The sequence below is a fragment of the Enhydra lutris genome, unplaced genomic scaffold, assembly GCF_002288905.1.
Source record: "Enhydra lutris kenyoni isolate GAN:26980312 unplaced genomic scaffold, ASM228890v2 scaffoldscaffold1, whole genome shotgun sequence".
Lineage (NCBI taxonomy): Eukaryota > Metazoa > Chordata > Mammalia > Carnivora > Mustelidae > Enhydra > Enhydra lutris.
This window is the reverse complement of record NW_019154085.1, coordinates 38,123,458-38,144,722: the sequence shown is the minus strand read 5'-3', so window position 1 is coordinate 38,144,722 and position 21,265 is coordinate 38,123,458. Positions and strand designations below refer to the sequence as shown.

The following is a 21,265-nucleotide window of genomic DNA, read 5'->3' as shown; positions in this document are numbered from 1 at the left end:
GTTCAATGAGTGTTGTGTATACTGTAGGATAATGACTTCTGTATGCAAGCATCAAATATTTGTGAAGGACTGAGGTGGCATTTGAGGAAGAGTGCTCTGAAAATAGTTGGAGGAATAAGCCAGAGAGAGTGCATGTCCGCGCTGGGCTGAATTGGCAAAACTCACATGTTGAAGTACTCACCCCAGTGGCTGAGAATAGGACTGTATTGGGAGATTAGACCTTTAAAAAGACAGTCAAGGGGGGCCTGGGTGGCTCAGTCAGTTAAGTGACCAACTCTTGATTTCAGCTCAGGTCATGATCTCAAGGTCACGAGATCAAGCCCCACGTCGGGCTCTGTGGCCAGTGCGGAGTCTGCTTGAGATTATCTCCCTCTCTTTGCCCCTTCCCCCTGCTTATGCCCTCTCTAAATCAATCAATCAATCAATCAATCAATCAAATTAAAAAAAAAGAGACAATCAAGGTGAGACAAGGTCATATGGGTCATATAGGTAGGGTCCTCATTATGGTGATTGGCGCCCTTCCAAGAAGAAGAGATTATGACACAGACATTCACAAAGGAAAAGGTTTGTGGAGACACAGGGCCGAGATAGCCATCTATGAGCCAGGGAGAGAGGCTTCCAAAGAAACCAGCCTTGTTGACACCTGAGTTTTGATTTTCCAGGTTTTCTGAAATGTGAGATAGTAGATTTCTGTTTGAGCTGCCAATTTGTGGTCCTGCATTATGGCAACTCAGCACATGGATGTGGTGAGAGTAAGGAGGAAACCCGTGAGGCAGATGTTAGCACCCCAGGGAGACATGCAGTCACTTGCAATGGGGAGGGATAATGGGGATTTATGGCTTCCATGGGACTGAAACCGAGATGCATCAGATCTAAGATTGTGAGAAGACTGGAAGCCAGCCGCCTTCAAATTCTCACTCAGTGCATACATGCGTCCATCACGCCCCTTCTCAGGATGGTGTTTGAACCACACCCCTCGTACTTTGTGTTTGAACCACACCCCTTATACTTTGTAACTCAATTCCTTGCATTTTCCAATATCTTAAATTGTAAGAAATGTCTTTGCAATGAGACGAAATCCACTTCTCACTGCTTATGGCCAGCTGTGTGACCTTGAGCAAGCTACTTAAACTACTGTTTGTGAAACAGAAAAATCATTCTGTTCTTGCAAGACTGTTGGGAGGATTAAGTGATCTTCAGCATGGTGCTAGGCTTATGGTGGGCCTTTCTTTGATAAATGGTGGTTGGGTACCCTGCCCTGTCTCCATCGGATTCCCATCTTTAGAAGAAGTTACCACTCATCATCTTTGCTTTACACTTAAAAATGTAACTGAAGGGCACCTGGTGGCTCAGTTGGTTAAGCGCCTGCCTTCAGCTCAGGTCATGATCCCAGGCTCCTGGGATTAAGCGTCCCCGCATTGGGCTTCCTGCTTAGCAGGGAGCCTGTTTCTCTTCTCCCCCACTCACACACTCTCTCTCTGTCAAATAAATAACTAAAATCTTTTTTAAAAAAGTAACTCAAAGTAGGTTTTCCATCTGAGGTGACTTGAGGAAAATGGTAGGAAAGATCCTTATTCTTCAATGAATTCTCATCAATAATTTCTACATCAAAGTGTCTATTTTATTAAAGCTTTTTCTTTACCATTTTCTTTTCATGTAGCAAAGAAAGAACTAAAAGACCAAATGGAATTTTAAAATAAGAAATTAAAATGGCATGTCATTTACTTGTGGAATCAGGCTGGTTTTTTTAATAGGGAAATTCAATAAAAGATGAATTTTCAGTGACATTCTTTTTTTTTTTAAGTCAAACTTTACTTTTGCTAATGGATTAGTACTTTTCATCAAATAGATACACAGATACTGGTGAACTGAAGATCCAGGCTGAGTATGTGGAAATCTTGGGCCTAATTATGGCAGTGCTCAGCCTGCTGAGAACAGAGAAGTTGCCAGGATATGGTTAGAAACCGCTTTTGAATGTCTCCATTCTGCCAATCCATACATCCACTTTGAGACAGAAAGCCTTTTACAAAATTTCCTGAAAGACATTTACTTTCTTCTCCCTTGAGTAATAAAGTAAACTTTGCTGTCCTTTGGAAGGAAAGAGCAGGGCTCATTTATTATTGTTCCTATTTTTCAGAATTTAACATTTAAGCCAAAGAAATGAATTCTAGGAATTTTTGAATGTCAGGTTTTGAATTTCATATTTAGATGATCTCCATGTTTTCTAAGCTTACTTTTTTTTTTTTTTTAATAAGCGGCTATGTTTGCAATTAATGAATCCAAATAGAAGAGGGATAGTGTGTTTAAGGTTAATGGGAAATAAGATAACATAAGCAACGTGAGCATGTTGTTTAAATTCCATGCGTAGTAAATGAATTGGAAGACCTAGCGGACAGACAAGAATTTTAAAAATGTAAATCATAGTGAGTTTTCCTTCGAGGTAATTTACTATGTCCCCAGCAGGGGGCAACACTTTGTCTCTCTGGTTGGGCTCCAGGGATCTCTGTATGGCCTGGTCTTAGGAAAAGGCATGTGTAGAGATTTTCACATTGTAATAGGAATTCTCAGATAGTCTCTTAAATTTTATATCCAAATAATCCTTTCTGTCTTTTTAAATACAAAATCTGGGTTTTTTAGTAGAAGGCTAAATCCTGCCTAAAAGACTGTGCTAGTTCTGACCCATTAGTTATAACTCACCTATGCTGAATCAAATGAAAATGTGTTCTGTGATGACTGCTTTTTATCTAGGTTTTAGTATCTATCAGTGTTATAGGGTTTTTGTTCCCTTAATGTCCACGGTTCTTGGTCACGTCGTTTCAAAGAATAAGGAGTGAATCAGACGGAGAGTGGGGGGCAACAAGCCAATTTTATTGAGCAAGAGTGTAAAGCTCCCAGAGAGCAAGGGGTCCCTGAGAGGGTTGCCGCCAGAGTTTCTAAGTTTAGAAGTTTTTATGAGCTTTTTTTGCGGAACTACCTTCAGCAGTCAGCGCGTGCTCGAGTCGTGCCAATCAGGGCTTCGGTCACATATCTATCTGCTGATTAGGTTAATGTCCTGTGCTGATGGTCTTTTTTGGCCGACACCTACACGCCTGGGTTTAACTTAGGTCTTAACTGCCCCTTGCCCGTGATATTGATAAATGCTTTGTGGTTAATTGTCTTATTTTAGGACGTTTTGCAGAAGTCATTTCTGCAAAGGCCACAAAGCAGAATGTCAGTGTGGTTCTGTCTAATCTGCAAAACAGAATGTCAGTGCTGTTTGATCTTAGCTGTCCTGACTCCATGTTTTCTCAATGCAGACCCTGGCCCTGACTACCTACTTGTCCAACTAGCTCCTAACATCAGCTATGTGATTTCAGACCCAAATGACCACCCAGCCAGGTTCCTAGGAGCTGGAATAATAGATCCTTGGCTGAGGTCCTTGCCAGGATGAGGCTCCTGTGGCCTCCATCTGCACAGATCCAGGGTCAGTACATTTTGGGGTGATGGGATAGCTCAGGCTGGAATCTGAGTGATCCTGCATTGTTACGTGAGACAATGGGGACTCACAGCCTTCCTTCCCTAAAATCTGCTTAAGCTCTGAGCACAAGGGTCTGCAGAAGGCCCCTACTTGGGGAATTGTCTTTATGAACAGTTGCACTTGGAGCTCTCCCATTAAAAGAGCAGGAAGAGGACAGAGCTTTCTATTACTAGGGAGCCGACTCCACATCTTGATCCTGTATCTAGAGAACTTGTCTAGAGAAGTCTGAACATTTACCCATAGTCTCTGCAAGCCGGAATTGCTCTCCTTGCGAAGGCCTGGGCTGGGTGTGCCCTGCTTGTGGCCTCTGCATCCTGGGGAAACAGAGCAGCCAAGCCTTTCCTGGCACAGAAATGGCTGAGCTTCAAGAAGACTCTGCTGTTTAGAGGGAACTGTGCTGACTTACACGATTCTTGTTGCCCACCGGAGAAAGCAAATAGTCCTCTGGGGCGAGCAGAACTTTTTCTGACATTTGGAGATGAAAGAAGTTTCTGGGCTAGGACTTAACATCGAGGGAGGCTCTGTGACATGCACACGAGGTTCTCTACAACATCTCTGCCATAAAGGCAGTAGCAGACTCTACAGGGAGGAGCTGGACACAGGATGCAGAGTGTGATTCTCATTTTCTGAAGTTTTATCTTTCCTTTCTTGGGACTTAGCCAGACCCTTAAAATAAAAACAATGTACTTCCTTATTGTGGAAAATTTCAAGCCTATCCCAAAGTGAGAATAATTTGGCGAGCCCCCATGTTTGTGTCACCTATCTCCAACAATTACCAATTCATTGGCTAGAGTTTGGACCTTGCCGATGTTCATACATTGAACTACAATTAGCCCAGATGTTGTTTGGAAGTGGGCTGGCCTCTGGCGGAAATGGAAATTGGCCTGGGAGGTCCTTTAGCCAGGAGTGGCTCAGATAATCTCCGTTCCCTTCTCAAAGGTTGAGGGTCCCAACCCTCTGGCTTGGGAATTACCCTCCACATTCTATTCCAGTATCCCCTTGAGTAAAAATGTGTGGACAAAGAATCTATAAGTGACTGTGGTGCTGTCTCAGCGAAACACGAGATCCTCAGAGATAGACAAGGACGTGGGGGAAGAGGACCCCTTACCTGCACAAAACTCTCCTTGAAGATGACCTTCAAGCAGCTGCTGATGAGGTCAGCTTAATTCAGTGAACAGTCGAGCATCTATTATGTATGTGTAACTTAAGTCCCAGATGTCAAGGACCCCCAGTCCTGGGGAAAAATCGTCTAATCAAAGTTTTCAAGTCTGCCCAGGAGTGATTAGGCACTTTACGTACAAGAGATATGTTCATCCTTCAGGAAGGATATTTTTATTCAATTTTGAAACCGTACTTGAACACCTTTGGTATTATTCTTAAGACTAAAAGAAATTAGAATCAGTGAACCAAAAGGATAGTCAGTGATACCGACAAGGAAGGAAGGCAGACAGCAAGAGAGGAAGTAGACAAACTACGCAATCTGGAGCAAGAACCAAAATACCACAGTTATTGGAGTTATTTTAGAGTTGGGGTGAAGGGCGCCCCACATGCATCTCTGGTACACAGACCAATGCAGTGATGATAGCACAATATTCAGCTATGCATGGGAAAGGCTTGACATCGATGATACACATTTAAGCCTTGACCTTACACTCACCGGCTGGGACACTCCCCAAAATGTATCTGACCTCCCTGTGGAGTCGGTTCTCAATTCCTAAAATGGATGTGATAACAGCCACCTGACAGAGGTGGTAAAGATTAACGAGATAATTCAATGTCAGCAAGCTCTGTAAACAGTGAGATTCCGTGTACCGTCAGCTGGGGCTTTTGTGGTCATACCGGTGTCACAGGGACGCCAACAAGAGATAAGTGTATTTTCTGGATACTTTGTTTAAGGGAGAGAGTAAGATAGAATAGATGAATTCTGACCCTGAGAGAGAGAAATAAAGCTCCTCAGAAAACTCTTCTCTGTGGGATGATTTGTTCGTGACAAATAGGCTTTACTGAGAAGTGACAGGTGCAGAGAATGAAACGGAAAAAGTGAGATGGGCCAGATCGTCACGGGCGTTGTGTGCCATGCTGGGGAATTTGGACTTTCTTATCACACAGTTGACTCCATATTTCATGAAGTTCTTGGAATATTAAAAAATACAAAAACATAAGTCAAGAGAAGATGTAAATTAGAACGTAACCTCCAAGTTAGAAAGAGGACAAAGCCATAGAGGTCACAGAGCTCGAGGTAGCTGTTCATGTCGAACTTCCGGTTGACTCTGAGCATGCTGTGACCAAATCAAAAAGGAGAAAAAAATGGGCAGTCACATGATCTGCATTGTTCCTGAGGACAAAACTTCAGCTCTTATGATGAGCAAAACTTTTACTGGCACTTAATTGAGTGAATTTCTTGGGGAAGACTTTATAAAGGAGGCCCAAAATGATGTGTGGTGAAGAACGTTCTCGCCATCATCCTCACCGTAAACACAGTAGGAGGCTTAATGGGCTTGTTTTTTATAGGGTTCCTCTCTTCCCCTTCCCAGCTTTATTTTCCCCCATGGCATTTATCAGCTCACTTACTACATTATTTACTTGTTCATTTTATTTATCACCAGCCACCTACACTGGATTATCATTTCTAAGAGACAGTCTTGTTCATTTGTGTGTTTCTGGGTCCTAGAACAGTGCCTGGCCTGGCACATGGCAGGTGCTCAGTCAGTATTTGTCGTATGGGTGAACAAATGAATGCAGGTGTGACTAAAACTTTTTAGACCTCAAAGTGAGCTTCCTACCACTGAGAAATTTCCATTAATGTACAAATGGAATATTTGATGTCAAGCTGTTGGGGAAATTGAGATTCTGCATTGGGTTTTAAGATTAATCTCTGAGGGTCACTTCTCATTTTACTTAAAAAAACTTTTACATGTAAATATACAATGATTTTGCAAGGAAATAGCTTTCTGTAATTTAGCTAAGCTACTAATTTTATTTCCAAGTGAGTGGAGAGAAGGGCAGAGCCAACTGTGTGCTGAGCAGATAGCCTAACGTGGGTCTCCATCTCTAGACCCTGAGATCACAACTTAAGCCAAAACCAAGACTCACTCAACCCACTGAGCCACCCAGGCACCCCGCCCCACTAAGCTACTAATTATAAGTAAGTCCATTTTGTCTTTTATGCTGGTTAAATCAATTGGACCTAGATTAGTGCTGGCATAGTGGGTTAATCTTCTTAAGGTTGGTATAACAGTTTACAACTTTCAGTGATCACAGTTCCCCACAACAAAGATGCTAATAACATAATTTCCTAGTAAATATTCATGGCTTCTTACAAATCAAGTCTTGAAACTTAATATTAAAACAAACCTCTTAATATTTTTAAGAAAGCTCATTGTTCTTAGAAAATAGACTTAGGGAGAAATCTAACTTTATGGACCATATGATACAGAATACATAAAAACTGAAGTAGAATTTTATAGTCATGGGTATGTAAACATTTGTTAATCTTCCTTATCCATCAATCAAAGTTTAAGAATCAATTCCATGTTTTGTTTGGTCAAAAACAATTATTTCAACAGTTTCTTAATGTTACTTTCAACGTTCTGGCTTAACACAAAGCCAAACAAAATGTGTGGCTTCTGTTTCAGCTTTAGAGTTAATAAAAGCTAACTTGAAGATATTTGATTTGGTGTTTTTAATAATTTATTTCCACAAGCAACATATTTTCCATGGGACAAAGCTGATGAATTATATGCAAAATGTATCCCCCAAATAGCCAAAGAAATTGATCTGCAATATGGAACTGCTGGATACAAACCAAGTAAATTTCAGAGGACAGCTGCCAAAAATAATGACACATAGTAATTTATGAAGATGCTGAGGCCCATTTTGGAATTGTATGTGGCCAGCACGCACAGTGTTTACATTTCAAAAGCAGTCAGGAATCTGCAGGTGCACCAAGGGCTCCAGACACGTCCCTGCAAATATCAAAGGTGTACTCTGTTGCACATTTGGGCAAGGACGAGATTTTTCCTTTAAAGATAGTTCTAGAGAAAGAGTTTCCTATTTAAAAGGCTGCCTTTCTAATAGCCTTGATGTAGCTTCTCCCCGCTTTGAACTACAAAGTCCATGCAAATGCACACAAAAGGGGGGAAAAAAAAGCAGATAGGGAATCAACTGTTGCTAGCTGGCAGAGGGAATTTCCGTTTGCCACAAAGAGGTGCGAGAGAGGATGGAAATAGAAGGCAGGAAATTTAACTCTAACTGAAGAAGAAAAGCCATTGCTTTTATTCCACCTCTTCTGGTTTCTAAGATATAGTTGGAGAATGTGTTCTTAAACTTAGGAAGAATTGATTATGCAGATTACAAGGATTTCTCCTGTTCCCTTAGCAAAAAAATATTCAGTTAACAAAAGAAATATAACTACACAATATCTGGCCATTTGGTAGAGCTAAAGGTTGTTTGACGGGTGTCTTGACTGGTTGCTGAGGTCACAGGTCTGTCCACTCCTGGTTTAGTCACTTTTGGCAAGTGGCATCCTGTTAGAGTATAAACTATGATATGAGTGTGCAAGGGACAGTTTTCCTTAGAAAAGGTGTCTGTTGGGGATGGGGCAAGTTAGATGGAAAGCACAGAAGTATAGCTACAAATAGATTGTGTCCGTAATACAATTTTGCTTAATGTGTCTGTGAGCCTTCCTTCCAGGAACGCAAGGTTGAGTGAGGTCTAGGGCATCTAAGCAGTCAGATATTGCTAGACAAAGACAAGAAGAAATAGATACGGTTTTTTAAGAAGCTAAAATGGCATTTGTTAAAATTCATTCCTCATTCTAGCTTTCTGCTTAGTGATAAATTCTACAGATCTCCCTTTGAAATCAGGCTTAATCTAGAAGAACCAGCAATGCAACCATGAGGGCTGGAAAAGGCCGGGGTGGGGGGGCGGCAGAGAATGTTACCATTATTTGCAATTGACACGCATTTGGGGGGGGGGGTTGTTTTTTCTAGAAAACCCGAGAGCATCAAGTAAAAACAATGACCAATTGAGGGCTCAGTGTGATGACCAGTAATAGGACTCAAGCATTTTATATACCAGTCATGATTGCTAGCAAGTTTGATGGGTATTACAGGAAAAGGATGGGGAAAATATTTTGTATATAAATATATATATTTTTTGGTATCTCAATCAAGTTTAATATATAACATATATATATGTTTTATATATATATATATAAGTTTAATATATATATGTATATATATATATAAAATACGTATATATATGCATGCCTGGGGGTCAGGGCCCTGGTTGGGGATTTTGAGTTAACAACACCTGGAGAAGAAGAGGAGAGTCTCTCTCTGAGATTAGAGACAGGGGACTGGGGCTGGGGAGAGGGAGGTGGGAAGAAGGGTGGGTTGGGGAGAAGTTATGGGTGGGGCTTTGGACCAGTAGGGATTTGAACATCTGCCTGATGTGGAGGGTTGGGGAGTGCTGGGAAGATGCATTTTTCTGTTTTGTTTGATTTTTTAAAGTATTATGTTTTGTTTATGCCGTTCTCCTTTGCTTCTTCCACGCCCCTCTGCAGTAACAACCTACATTGCTTCACACAGGGTTTGGGACCCCATTAGTGTGTGTGTTTTTTTTTTTTTCAGATGATCACCACCCCCAGGCATTAAGTGTGAAGAAGAGATCAGGAAGGCTCTGTTTTACTTGGATTTACAACTATCTTAGGAATGAAGCTTCCAACCAAATGCAGTGCTCTGGGTCTGAGTTATGGTCTTTCACTAAGATAGCAGGAATGCCATAAACCAAACAAGACATTTACTAGAATTATACTCTTTTTAATCTTCCCTTGCACTCAGTTTGTCTGTATAGCTGTATGTTGATGCTGAAGGTAACTTAGAAGGTGATTCAGTAAATTCCCTGCATGTCTGGAAGGTGGTCAGGGCGGGAGATCTGAGGAGGTTTTTGTTACAAGTGCTATGGATGCTACAGGATCTGAGCTGATTGGCTGACATCTCATTTCATGGCTGGAGCACAATCCATCCTCTCTAGCAAGATGGAAAATGGTCAGGGTAAATGTCAATAAAGAAAGAACGAGAAAAATAAATGTATGAAATTAAAATGTAAGGAAATAGGGGCGCCTGGGTGGCTCAATGGATTAAGCTGCTGCCTTTGGCTCAGGTCATGATCTCAGGGTCCTGGGATCGAGTCCTGCATCAGGCTCTCTGCTCAGCAGGGAGCTTGCTTCCCTCTCTCTCTCTCTGCCTGTCTCTCTGCCTACTTGTGATCTCTGTCTGTCAAATAAATAAATAAAATCTTTTAAAAAATGTAAGGAAATACACACCATTTCTCTCAAAGCTATGATTTTGATCAGATCAAAATATAAATGACATGATTCTAGCATTCAGTATTGGTATAATTACAAAAAGGAGCGAGGCTTTTGAACTTTGGGATTCCCAGCCAGAGCGTACATTTTAGAGGTCTCGTAACGTGTATGGTATGCTTGTGTTTTAGGCAACTTTTTCCTGTACCTGTGAGGATCAGTACGTGGGTACTTTCTGTGAAGAATTTGATGCTTGCCAGCGGAAGCCGTGTCAGAATAACGCCAGCTGTGTGGATGCAAATGAGAAGCAAGATGGGAGCAATTTTACCTGCGTCTGCCTTGCTGGTATGATTTCCATAAATGAGTTATTATTGATCTCTCTGTAGAAGGTACACTTATTAAGGGTGGCTAAGTGACACAAGTGTCCAGCTGCTAGACAAGGCAACTTTAAATTCTTACTGATTGTCTCAGGCTGTGCTTCACAGGCCTGGGAATGGAAGAGCGAAATTCACATGGGGATAGACATCCTGTTCCTTGGCTGGTTTTCTGACACCAGGATGCTTCTGTCTTCGAGGTCCACCATTTTTATCTTGGGAAATGAAATGCTTGGTCAAAGAGAGGTCTGGACATTTCAGAAACAGTTCTGCAAATATGTACCGGGTGTGGACTGGGACTGTGTGGGTGATGATGCTCAGTAACAAGAAAATTCCAGGACAATCTATGCAGGTTGCTGTGTCAAGCCACCTCATCTTCCCATTGATGTTAATTTCCTTTTGTTCGTGTATGTTCATTAGGCCAAGTACACTGTTCTCCTCAGTGGGGGAGGTCTTCACTGTTCCTTGATCAGTATGGAGGATTGGTGGGTATTACTTGGAGACCAATGGGCAACCAGTAGGAGAGCACAAGCCAGTGCCCCCAGATTTCTGTGCTCTACAGTCATCTTAATTGACTTATTGCTTAGCCAACTCGATTGCTAACCCTCAAGGAGCAGGAATGGCATTTCCCAATGAACATTCTGATATGGCTATTTTGATGCAGCTTAAAAGCAAATACCAAATTCCTTCCCCCACCCCCCTTTTTTTAACCATTAAATAGCATGCAAAACTGGCATCACCTTTCCTTTTTCTGTTTCATCTCTGGTTGCCAACATCTGCCTCTAGGTGGGGATTCAGGATGCTGTAGGAGTTGGGGAGAGCCAGAGGGATGGAGTAAAGGGACAGTTGGAGTGATGAAGTCTTTATTTTAAGAAACAGGGTGCAGTGGTGCAAAAGTTTATAGACAAAAATTGAAAGTTCTTCACTCATCTCTCCCAACCCAAAGCATCAGTTAGTCACTGGGGTAGGTTAATAATCTGGTATATTCTTTCCAAACCTGTGTGTGTGTGTGTATCTCTGTGCAAGTGTGTGTATTTCTCTTGCACACCAGATAATTATTTTTCTATATGCTTTTTAAAAAACATGGTTATAGTATACATAATTGTTCTATAACTTGCTTTATTCCATGTATATTACATTTACAGTAGCTCGTAGATAACCTTTCATGTCAGTATGTACAGATTTGCCTTATTCATTTTTAACTGTTTCATTGTGTCTCCTAAACTTGTATCTCCAGATCAGCCTCCCTCCAAGCTCACCTACTGGTTACTTGACATCTGCCTTTGGATGTCCCAGGCCACCTTAAGCTACGCCATTTACAAAACCAAGCTTATCATGCCCCCATCCCACCTGCTCAGCTTCTAGTGTTCTATTTCTATAAGACATCTGCAAGTCATCTGAGGTGCCTCCCTCTCCCTTTGTCCACACCCCTTCTACCTCCAAGTGTTCTCCATTGACCATCCGGAGACCTTGCAAATCCAGAACCCTCTCCACAGCCCCACGACCGCCACCCCCAGGCCAGCTGCCTCTGCCCCTTGTCTGTGCTGCTTAGGTCATCTCCCACTGCTTGTCCATACACTCGTGACTGTGCTACATGCTGAACCAGAGTGATCATGCCAAAGGGAGCCCCCTTTTGTCCCCATACTCTCCCTTCTCCACCTGGTGGCAGGTGATCATTTTCCTATGCAGATCTGGTGTGATTGCCTTCCTACTTTAATCCCTTCTTCCCATTGCTCTTTGGTCCGTGATCTGTCCTTCGCCCCCCCTTTCCAGCCCCATCTCACCCCACTGCCCACCTTGCTCTGGGCCTGACCACCTTGGCCTTTCTTGTCGCCGACAGCCTGAGCTTGCTCCTTCTGCTGTGGGCCCACCTCTCCTCTTTGTGCCTGGATGGCTTTTCCTCCTGCCTCCCTTTGACCTGGGTAACTACTCCCAGGTTTTTGTTTCAGACTCTGTGAAATGCCCGCTGTCCTTGAGAAACTTCACTAAGCGTTTCAAGCTAGGTTCCCTCCCTTTTCTCCTTTCATAACCGTGTGGTCCTTCCCTTGACAGCCTTCATCTGTTTTCAGTGTTCATTTACACGTGTGATCTTTCGATTACTGCCTGTCTTCCCCACCAGTGTTAACCTCATGGGAGTGGGTCCTGAATCAATCTAGCTCATCACTGTATCCCACAGGGTCTGACAAATCATGGGCGCTCAATCAAGGTGTTGATAAGGTGAATTAATGAAAGCATAGGGGCATGGCCTCGTGTCTTAAACCATTCCTCTAGTGATGGATCTTTAAGATGTTTTCAATTTCTCTTTTATAAGTAATGTCAGAACAAATAAAGAACCTTCTATAAATGGTCTCAGTTGGGTGGGTAGGTGGAGCTTGTCACTGTTTGGACTGAAATGATTTCAGTTTGATATTTTACCCAAGTCTGTTCTTAAAGGGCATGTCTCCATTTTATGAAAGGAACTCATGTGCACTGAATCAGAAGGGTCACAATGCAGGGTTGGTGACACTCTCTCATCTTGTCCATAGCCTGTTTTTTTATATATTTACTTAGCTCTTTTAATAATGTAACGATCACTGTGAAATCAACTTCAAAACCAGAAGTTCAACCCTATAACTAATCATATAGTCTCCTCATTAGCCCTTCCCTTGACTTCCCCTTTCTATCTAGGGGTACCGATCATTTTGAACCTTGAGTGGATTAGTCCTTTGTTTCCCTTTTTATAAAGTTTTAATGTTTACAAATTTTTATAGAAGGATTTAGTTTTGCTTTAATTGTTTTCCATTTATAAAAACAGCACCATGTGTGAATGCTGTTACGGTGTTATGCATGTAATTCTCTGGTGTTTGAGTTCATTCTTTTGGGCTGCTATGTAAAGTTCCATTCATCTATTTGCCCATGGACAGGGAATGATGCACATCTGTGTATGTGTCTCCTGTCATGTATGTATTCACAACTGTTTTAGGTATCCACCTCGGAGCAGAATTGTTGGAACATAGGCTATGTAACTGATCACTTACAGGAGGTCACACCACACTCTTTGCCTTTTGGTTGTGCTAATAAGTACTTGGACATGTGATGCATAATTGGTTTTGTGAATTCATATCCTTTTCAATGTTTTGTAATGTCAGAAGTTTTAATTTTTTGCTAATGGAATGGTATGAAAAGGTATCTCAGGGTGGTTTCTGTATTTTGTGGTTCACTAATGACACTGAGCTCCTCTTCATGTTGTTACTACCTCTGTGTGTCTTTTCTATGGAATGCTGTCTTTCTATCTCTTGCTCCTGTGTCTGTCCTTGTTTTTTGGTAAAAGTCCTTTGTTTCTTTTTGATACTAACCATTTGTCAGCTGTATGAATTGCAAGTATTTTCTCCAAGTTTGTATGTTGTCTTTTCACTTTGCAGGGTCTTTGGATGTGTGGACATTCTTATTATGTTTTGCAAAGTTTACTTCTCTAGTTACTACATTTTATATCCCGTTTAAGAAAATACATTTTTTTAATAATTTTTTTTGAGATTTCTTCTCTTATTTTTTTATTTTTATTATTTATTTTTTTATTTATTTGACAGAGAGAAAGATCACAAGTAGGCAGAGAGGCAGGCAGAAAGAGAGGGGAAAGCAGGCTGAGCAGAGAGCCTGATGTGGGGCTCGATCCCAGGACCCTGAGATCATGACCTGAGCTGAAGCATAGGGTTAACCCACTGAGCCACCCAGGAGTGAAATAAGTTAAGCAGAGAGAGTCAATTATCATATGGTTTCACTTATTTGTGGAGCATAACAAATAGCATGGAGGACAAGGGGAGATGGAGAGAAGGGAGTTGAGGGAAATTGGAAGGGGAGGTGAACCATGAGAGACTATGGACTCTGAAAAACAATCTGAGGGTTTTGAAGGGGTGGGGGGGGGGGGAGGTTGGGGGGAACCAGGTGGGGGGTATTAGAGAGGGCACGGATTGCATGGAGCACTGGGTGTGGTGCAAAAACAATGAATACTGTTACGCTGAAAAGAAATATAAATAAATAAATAAATAAATAAAATCTTAAAAAAAAAAAAGAAAATAGTTTTTTTCTTGAAGAGTTAAAAGACATTAATCTATAGTTCCCACCCAGCATTTCAAAATTTGGTTTTTGCTAACCTTTAATTAAAATGAAATTTATTTTGTATATGTTGTTTGAGAAAGGGATCTGATTTCATCTTTTACTATAATTTTATTTTTCTTATTCTTTGAAAGTACCCCATTTGCATCAATATGGAATATGTGAAACTATATACTGTGTCCCTCCTTATACCTAAAGCTACCAACAGAATTAGGAATAACTGGATGCCTAATACACTTTTAACTGTGCGGACTCTCAGGCATTTCTTCACTGTCAAGGTTTAGCCATTGATTTGAAATTTTCAGATTTTTGCTTCTTAGTGGGGAAAAGAACTTCACCTTTATCATCTAAGATGACTTAACATCTCCCATGTCAATAGCACATCCTGGCTAGGTGGCATATATGTGTATATAGGATATTCCTTGGGACTTCTAATAATACCAGTGACAATAAAAAATACTTTGACTCTCAATTGGCATCAGGGCCAGGGAGTTGCATTACAAGAATATGAATTTTGATAATTCTACTTAGGCAGACTCAGAGATGGTTTGGTGATTGCCAGTAAACACATCAGGAACCCAGGAGATAGCAGGCAAATTGATCTTGATTTACAAAATGATCATCTTTTATTTCTTCTATTACAAGAACAAAGCTATCTGATAATACCACATTTGTAAATAATAGCAAATTATGGTTCTAGTAAGCTATTTCTAATGGTTGTCCTATATCCTGAATATCACACATTTAAAACTTCCAATCTTTAGAAATAAGGTATAGATACCTTTGTGCATTGGTCACAGTTTAAACAACTTTAAAAAATAATATACATAATCGGCACTGACATTTGTTCACATAGTTCCCTGAGGTACCTTAACAGCATGTGGTTTGCTTGGAGTTCACCACTTGTGAGAAAATCCATCTATCCAGGAGTCCTTTCTCATTTCATAAAAGTGTAAAGCAGTCATAGAACCACAGTGGCTTCCTCAGTCTCTCCTGCTGTCCTTGAACCTGCAGTACTTGCCTTTTGTTTCCTGAGGTGGCCTTGCCTGGGCTGGGTCTCTCCACCATCCAGCCTCTGTCAGGGTCTCCCCGACTCCCACCAGATTTCCTTCCTTGCCTTTCATAGAGCTGGGTCTGTGCGCTTCCCTTCCCCATGGCCTCCATTCATCCTCATGTTCTAGAACAGATCCCAATTCTGAGCTAGAAGAGACATAAGAAAGGTTACCCTGGTGCCCTCGCTCTTTGCTCGTCTACTTTTGGACTTCGCCCAGCTGTTCTCTTAAGCAGGGTTCTACCTTCTCCATTCTCATTCCCTGTGGGACAAGCCCCGCCCCTTCTAGCTTCTAGCTCCGCCTCTCAATAAGCTGCTCACTGCAGTCAGTACATGCTTGGCCAAGAATATTTAGGGTAACACTTGACTGTACTGGAATAATACGTCAATCACCAAACCTCAGTGGCTCCCAAGAAAAGGTTATTTCCTGTTGTGTCATAGTCTGAGGAAGGATATGGATGACACTGGAAGCTCTGAGATCTCTCTAAGAGACCACATGCAGGGATAGAAGCAAGGGAGGTGCTAGAAGTTACCAGACACTCCAAAGGATAGCATCGTATTTGAAATTGTTGTAGCCACTTGGTTTTTAGGTGACAAAGAAGCTGTGAATTCCCCAGTGACACTGGTTGGGCGTGATGAGGTGAACAGGTTGGGGCCACCTGTGAGACTTAATAAAGACAAGTTTAGTGGCAAACTAATGTGAGAGACAGAGACAGAAGGGTCTCTTATTTTTAAAATTACAGCATAGTATTTAAGAGCACAGGTTCTGGAGACAGAATGCCCAGATCTCAACCCAACCAACTAGAACTTGAACATGGGCTGTTTCCCCTGTTTGTTTCCCATCTAGCTCCAGCATCATACTGTCTGGTCCAGAAAAAGCTTCCTGGAGACCCTGCTTTGTTGCCTGAGGTTACATGAGTCCCAGGTGCTGGAGTCAGCCTTGTGGTCTAGACCCTGACCCATCTGCCCTGTGGTGTAGACACTGCCCATCCCACTTGACCACAGCCTCTAGAAGCAGCAGTCTACACGCTGCTATGTCCTTACCGTTTTCTAGTCCAGCTCCTCGAGCGAGTTACACAACCTCTCTGGGCCTGCTTCTTTGCCTCCGCAAGATTACAGCAACCCTCATCGTGAATTAGGAATGTCATGTGAGAACCAAACGCCTGGTCTGTTTCTCACCCATCTCCAGTATCAAGCCCAGTGCCTGGCACATAGTAGGTGCTCAATAAACGTCTGCTGACTAATGAATGAATGAGCAGAGGGAGATGAAATTTTAACAAGGTGCACAGATGTGTAGTTGGGACTCACAGCCCTCGCCTCTCCTCCCTGGGCTCCTCCCTGGAGCACACATTGTGTGTTTTTACCTCCCACATCAGACTTGGCTGGTTGAGGGCAGCGACTGTTACATTCTGTTCCTTTTTACTTCTCTGTCCCCTGTCAGTGCCCAGCCCCGGGCCTCCCACAGTCATAGACACAGAATACACGATTACATTGAAATGTAGCTTCTTTAATCAGGATTCAGTTTAGAAAAGCCTTCTAATGTTGAGAATATAGTTTTTCCTCAAAGGAGCTATTACTTTTTCTGAAAAGAGCTGTGATACATCTTCAAAACTGTCACTGCCAAAATATTATTAGCATCAAGCAAAGCATTTTTCACCTTCAGAGCGTTTCACTGTTCCAACTTATTGGTGATTTCAGCCCATTATAAAAAAACAAAAAAACAAGTTCGTCATTTCAGAGAGCGTAGCACATGTTTCCATCCCAGCTCTACCCTTAAACACTGAGTGTTGCTCAGGTAGGTGTCCAGATCTCTCTGAAGAGTGAGTTAGCAGCGGGTCACCTCCTCCTGGAGTCACCTCCTCCTGGGGACACATCCTGAGTAGGCTAAGCAGTGCTCATGCCCAGCCTCACTCACCTCAGGAAGTCAACGTGTGAGCAGGTGAATGTGTTTTTTTGGCTAGTGGCTTAGTTCAGAAGTTCAGAGTGGAAAGCCCTATTCTGGACATTTCACATAAGTTGAATTATTCGATATGTGGCCTTTTGTGTCTGGCTTTTTTCACTTGGCGTCACATTTTCAAGGTTCCTCCATGTTCTAGTGCGTTATCAGGGCTTTGTGGCTTTTTATGGCTGAGTAACATCCCATTGTGTGGAGACACCATCTTGTTTATTTGTTTGTCCACTGATGCACAGTTGGGTTGTTCCCACCTTTTGGCTGTTGTGAACAGCGCATCTGTGAACCCCGCCCTGGTTATGCTCGCCCTTCTCTCCTCCCCCTCCACGGTCTCATGCTTCCAGCCTCTCCTGTCTTCCTCTCTTTCTCTCTGTCAGGGTCCTCCATCTTCCCCCTTCCTCCTTGGCTTCTCATCAGCAGGGATTCCAAGGTCTTGTCTTTTTTTTTTTTTTTTAAAGATTTTATTTATTTATTTGACAGAGATCACAAGCAGGCAGAGAGGCAGGCAGAGAGAGAGAGAGGAGGAAGCAGGCTCCCTGCTGAGCAGAGAGCCTGATGTGGGGCTCGATTCCAGGACCCTGAGATCATGACCTGAGCCCAAGGCAGAGGCTTAACCCACTGAGCCACCCAGGTGCCCCTCCAAGGTCTCATCTTAAATCAAGTCCCTAACAAGCAAAAATTTAGTAAGTCCTCACTGCTGCTTCTGTACATTGGTCTCCTCCTCCCCCTCCATTTCTCCCCGTCTCCATCCCCCTCCCTCATCTTCTTCATCACTGCCACACATTGGTTTTGCTCCATACTGTGATTTCCTACCCATCTACTTACACTTCCCTTCTCTGTGTATCGTGGAACTTCTCCGAGGTCATCAGTGGTGTCCTTCCCACTAATTTCCAAGGCTCTTTCTTTGTCCTTGTCTCTTCAGAAGCTCTTCCCACCTGGCTTACAGAACGCTGCATGTTGTCTGCTCTCCTGAGGCTGGCCTGGCCCTCCTCCCCTCTTTACTTTCCCTCCTCTCTCTTAGGAACTCCTCCTCACTTACCCTCTCCCGCTGCCTCCCTCTGCCTTGACAGCAGTCTCTCGTGCTTAGCTGTCACCTCTCAGTGTCTGGGTTTCAGATCCTTGCTTCCCGCCTGTCACCTCAGTTCCATCACTTTCATGGACTTGGCCCCTGATGCCCTGCTAACGCCTCAGCCCCTCCTCAGACTCAACGGGGTCCTCCTCCCTCGGCCTCCCACACACGCATTCAAGCCTGACTTCTTTCAAGGGTTCTGGTTTCTATCCGCCGTCCTACCACCACCCTTGACACTCAGGCTGGGAGCTCAGGCCTCACGACCCACTCCCTCATCTTATTTATCTCTGGACGGTCCCCAGGTTTGCTCTCTTGAGGGTGATTTCCCATGTGCCCCAGCTCTTCCCCGTGCCTCTGCTGGGCCCCGATCTGGGCTGTTGTCACCTGCTGCTGGAGTGACTGTGTTAAGCCTGCCCACCCTCTCCATGGTCCGCCTTTCTTACAGCGGCGGCGCTGCATTCCAGAAGCCCTGGGCTGGCGATGCTGAGCAGGGCTGAGAGGTCAGAAGGCCCGAGTGCCCAGACTGCTCCCCCACTTCTCATTCTCCCTGGGACTCCAGGGTAATGACGCCGTGAGGCTGAGGTTTCAGAAACGTGACTGGCCCAAACGCCCGCTGCTATTACTGTGGGTATGAGCCAGGAGTTGAGGCCCTACGCGGCGCACAGCCACTGCTTCCCCTGCAAGTGGTTTGGCCTCAGCTCCTCTGTGCTGTCCCTGTCTGTCTGGCGAGACAGCGTGGACCCCGTGGGACCCTCAGAGCATCCTTTTCCATTCTGCTAAGACCTACACCCAACCCACCCTTCCTGCCTCAGGGCTAGCCTTGCTTGGCTCTCAGTGTTTTCTTTCTTTCTTTCTTTCTTTTTTTAAGATTTTATTTATTTATTTGACAGACAGAGATCACAAGTAGGCAGAGTGGCAGGCAGAGAGAGAGGGAGAAGCAGGCCCCCTGTTGAGCAGAGAACTCGATGTGGGGCTCGATCCCAGGACCCTGGGATCATGACCTGAGCTGAAGGCAGAGGCTCTACCCCACTGAGCCACTCAGGTGCCCTGGCTCTCAGTGTTTTCAAACAAGCCTCATGAAAAGGAAATAAAACACACACGAGAAGTAAAGAAATGTGGGGGTTATCCATGGTCCTGGGTTTGATTCCAGGCTAAGCTGCTCACTGATGCTACCTTGTTCCCTTGAGCCCCAAGTTCTTCCACCTGTGAAATGGAACAAGTGTCGGCCTTGTAAGAGTTAAAGAGAACATACCCACACGCACATACAGTACAAACACACAGACACACACATACACACACAGGCCCAGAATGGGGGATTCACAAAGGACACCTTTTGCAACCTGCAAATGCTAGTAAGAGATGGGAGGGACGGGCACTGCCATTCTCATTCTCTCTCCAGACGCTGTGCCCATGCCCCCCATGTCACTCTGGAGTCCCCCCTTTTTGTCTCCACCATAGCACCTATGCTGAAGAAGAAAGGAGGAGAGTTAAGCTCTCCCCCCAGATTGAAGCGAATGAGGACAGAAGGTGACCAGTGTGCAACACCGCTTCCCCACGTCTGCCCTCTGTTCAGAAACCTTCAAAGATGCCCTGTTGGGAACCCCAGCTCCTCGGTGTGTGGATTGGAAACCCCAGCCCCGTCTTAGTCCCGTACCCCTAGTCAGTGCATCTGAATGTGTCTGATTTGGCACTGTGTCCCTGCTTTAGCCCACCCTGTGTGTTTGATTGTTTCCTAGGAATGTGTCTTCACTCCTTCTCTGGAGTGGGAGCTCCCTGCAGGCAGGGGCTGCTTCTAAGTATCTTTTAGTCCCTCTGACTGTGAATTTTTCACTCACACAAAATGCTTTCTTGAGGAATGAATACCTTCTCTATAGTTTGGTTTATTATACAAACCTAGAATTTAATTGATAAATGTCTTTAAGTCAGTCCCTTAACTTGTTGGTCTCATGGAATAAATTCTGAATTTAATGTTGACTCCCTTTTGGTTTCAGTTTCTCTTGGGAGAGTCATCAGAACATATTTAAAGAAAGGAACTTTTTTTTTTTTTAAAGATTGTTTTATTTATTAGAGAGAGAGAGAGAGAGAAAGTGTGAGTATGAGTGGGGTGGGGGAGAGAGGAAGGAGACTCCCCGCTGACTGGAGAGCCAGACCTGGGACTTGATCCAGGACCCCAGGATCATGACCTGCAGATGCTTAGTGACTAAGCCACCCTGGTGCCCCTAAAGAAAGGAACTTTTGAGAAATATCTCTCACTTTGTAATCACCAGATAAGGACCTACTGGTGTCACACGTAGCTTGGCCTATATCAATATCATGATTTCTTATTTGGGTTCTAGGAAAATGGAATGAAAGAGATTATTTTAGAAATAGCAATGCATGGTGCTTACATAGTCATTAATTACTTTATAATGAGAGCTTCCAGAGTCCCTGGCTCTGTGCTAGGGGCTGGGGGGAGAAATCACCAACACCTCTGCTCTTAAATACTAGGAAAGCCGATCCGGAAACAACGCAGTGACAGGCACAGTCATTCAGCCTAGGGGCTCCCAATCACAAAAAGAAAAAAACCCACGGCAACAGTATAGTCGGGAAAGGCTTTTTAAGAGCATATTTGACTTTCACTTTTTGATCTTCTTCTTTTGTAATCTGTGTCATATGTACAACTCTTAAATGAATAATATTAACATTTGATATTTTAAAAAGCTGCTGTTAGTTTTCTAGATCAGTAGTTCTCAGCCTTTAGGATGTACCTTGTGTCAGAATCACCTGGAAGTCTTCTTAAAACTCAGATTGCAGCCTGTATCTCTCCCTACCCCCTCCCAAGGGTCTTTGACTCTGCAGGTCTGGGAGGATGCTGGTGCATGGACCACACTTGGAGCCTTGCTGATCTAAGCTGCCTGGTAAAAA

General features: G+C 43.4%; 1 protein-coding gene across 1 annotated transcript in view; it reads left to right on the top strand.

The window, feature by feature from the left end:
- The window catches only part of LOC111143680 (delta/notch like EGF repeat containing), a 311,777-nt gene that overhangs the window by 190,265 nt on the left and 100,247 nt on the right, over positions 1–21,265 (top strand). The window contains exon 6 of the mRNA XM_022497511.1: positions 10,016–10,169. Coding sequence (XP_022353219.1) covers positions 10,016–10,169 — 154 coding nt within the window. The remainder of the gene's footprint in view (positions 1–10,015; positions 10,170–21,265) is intronic.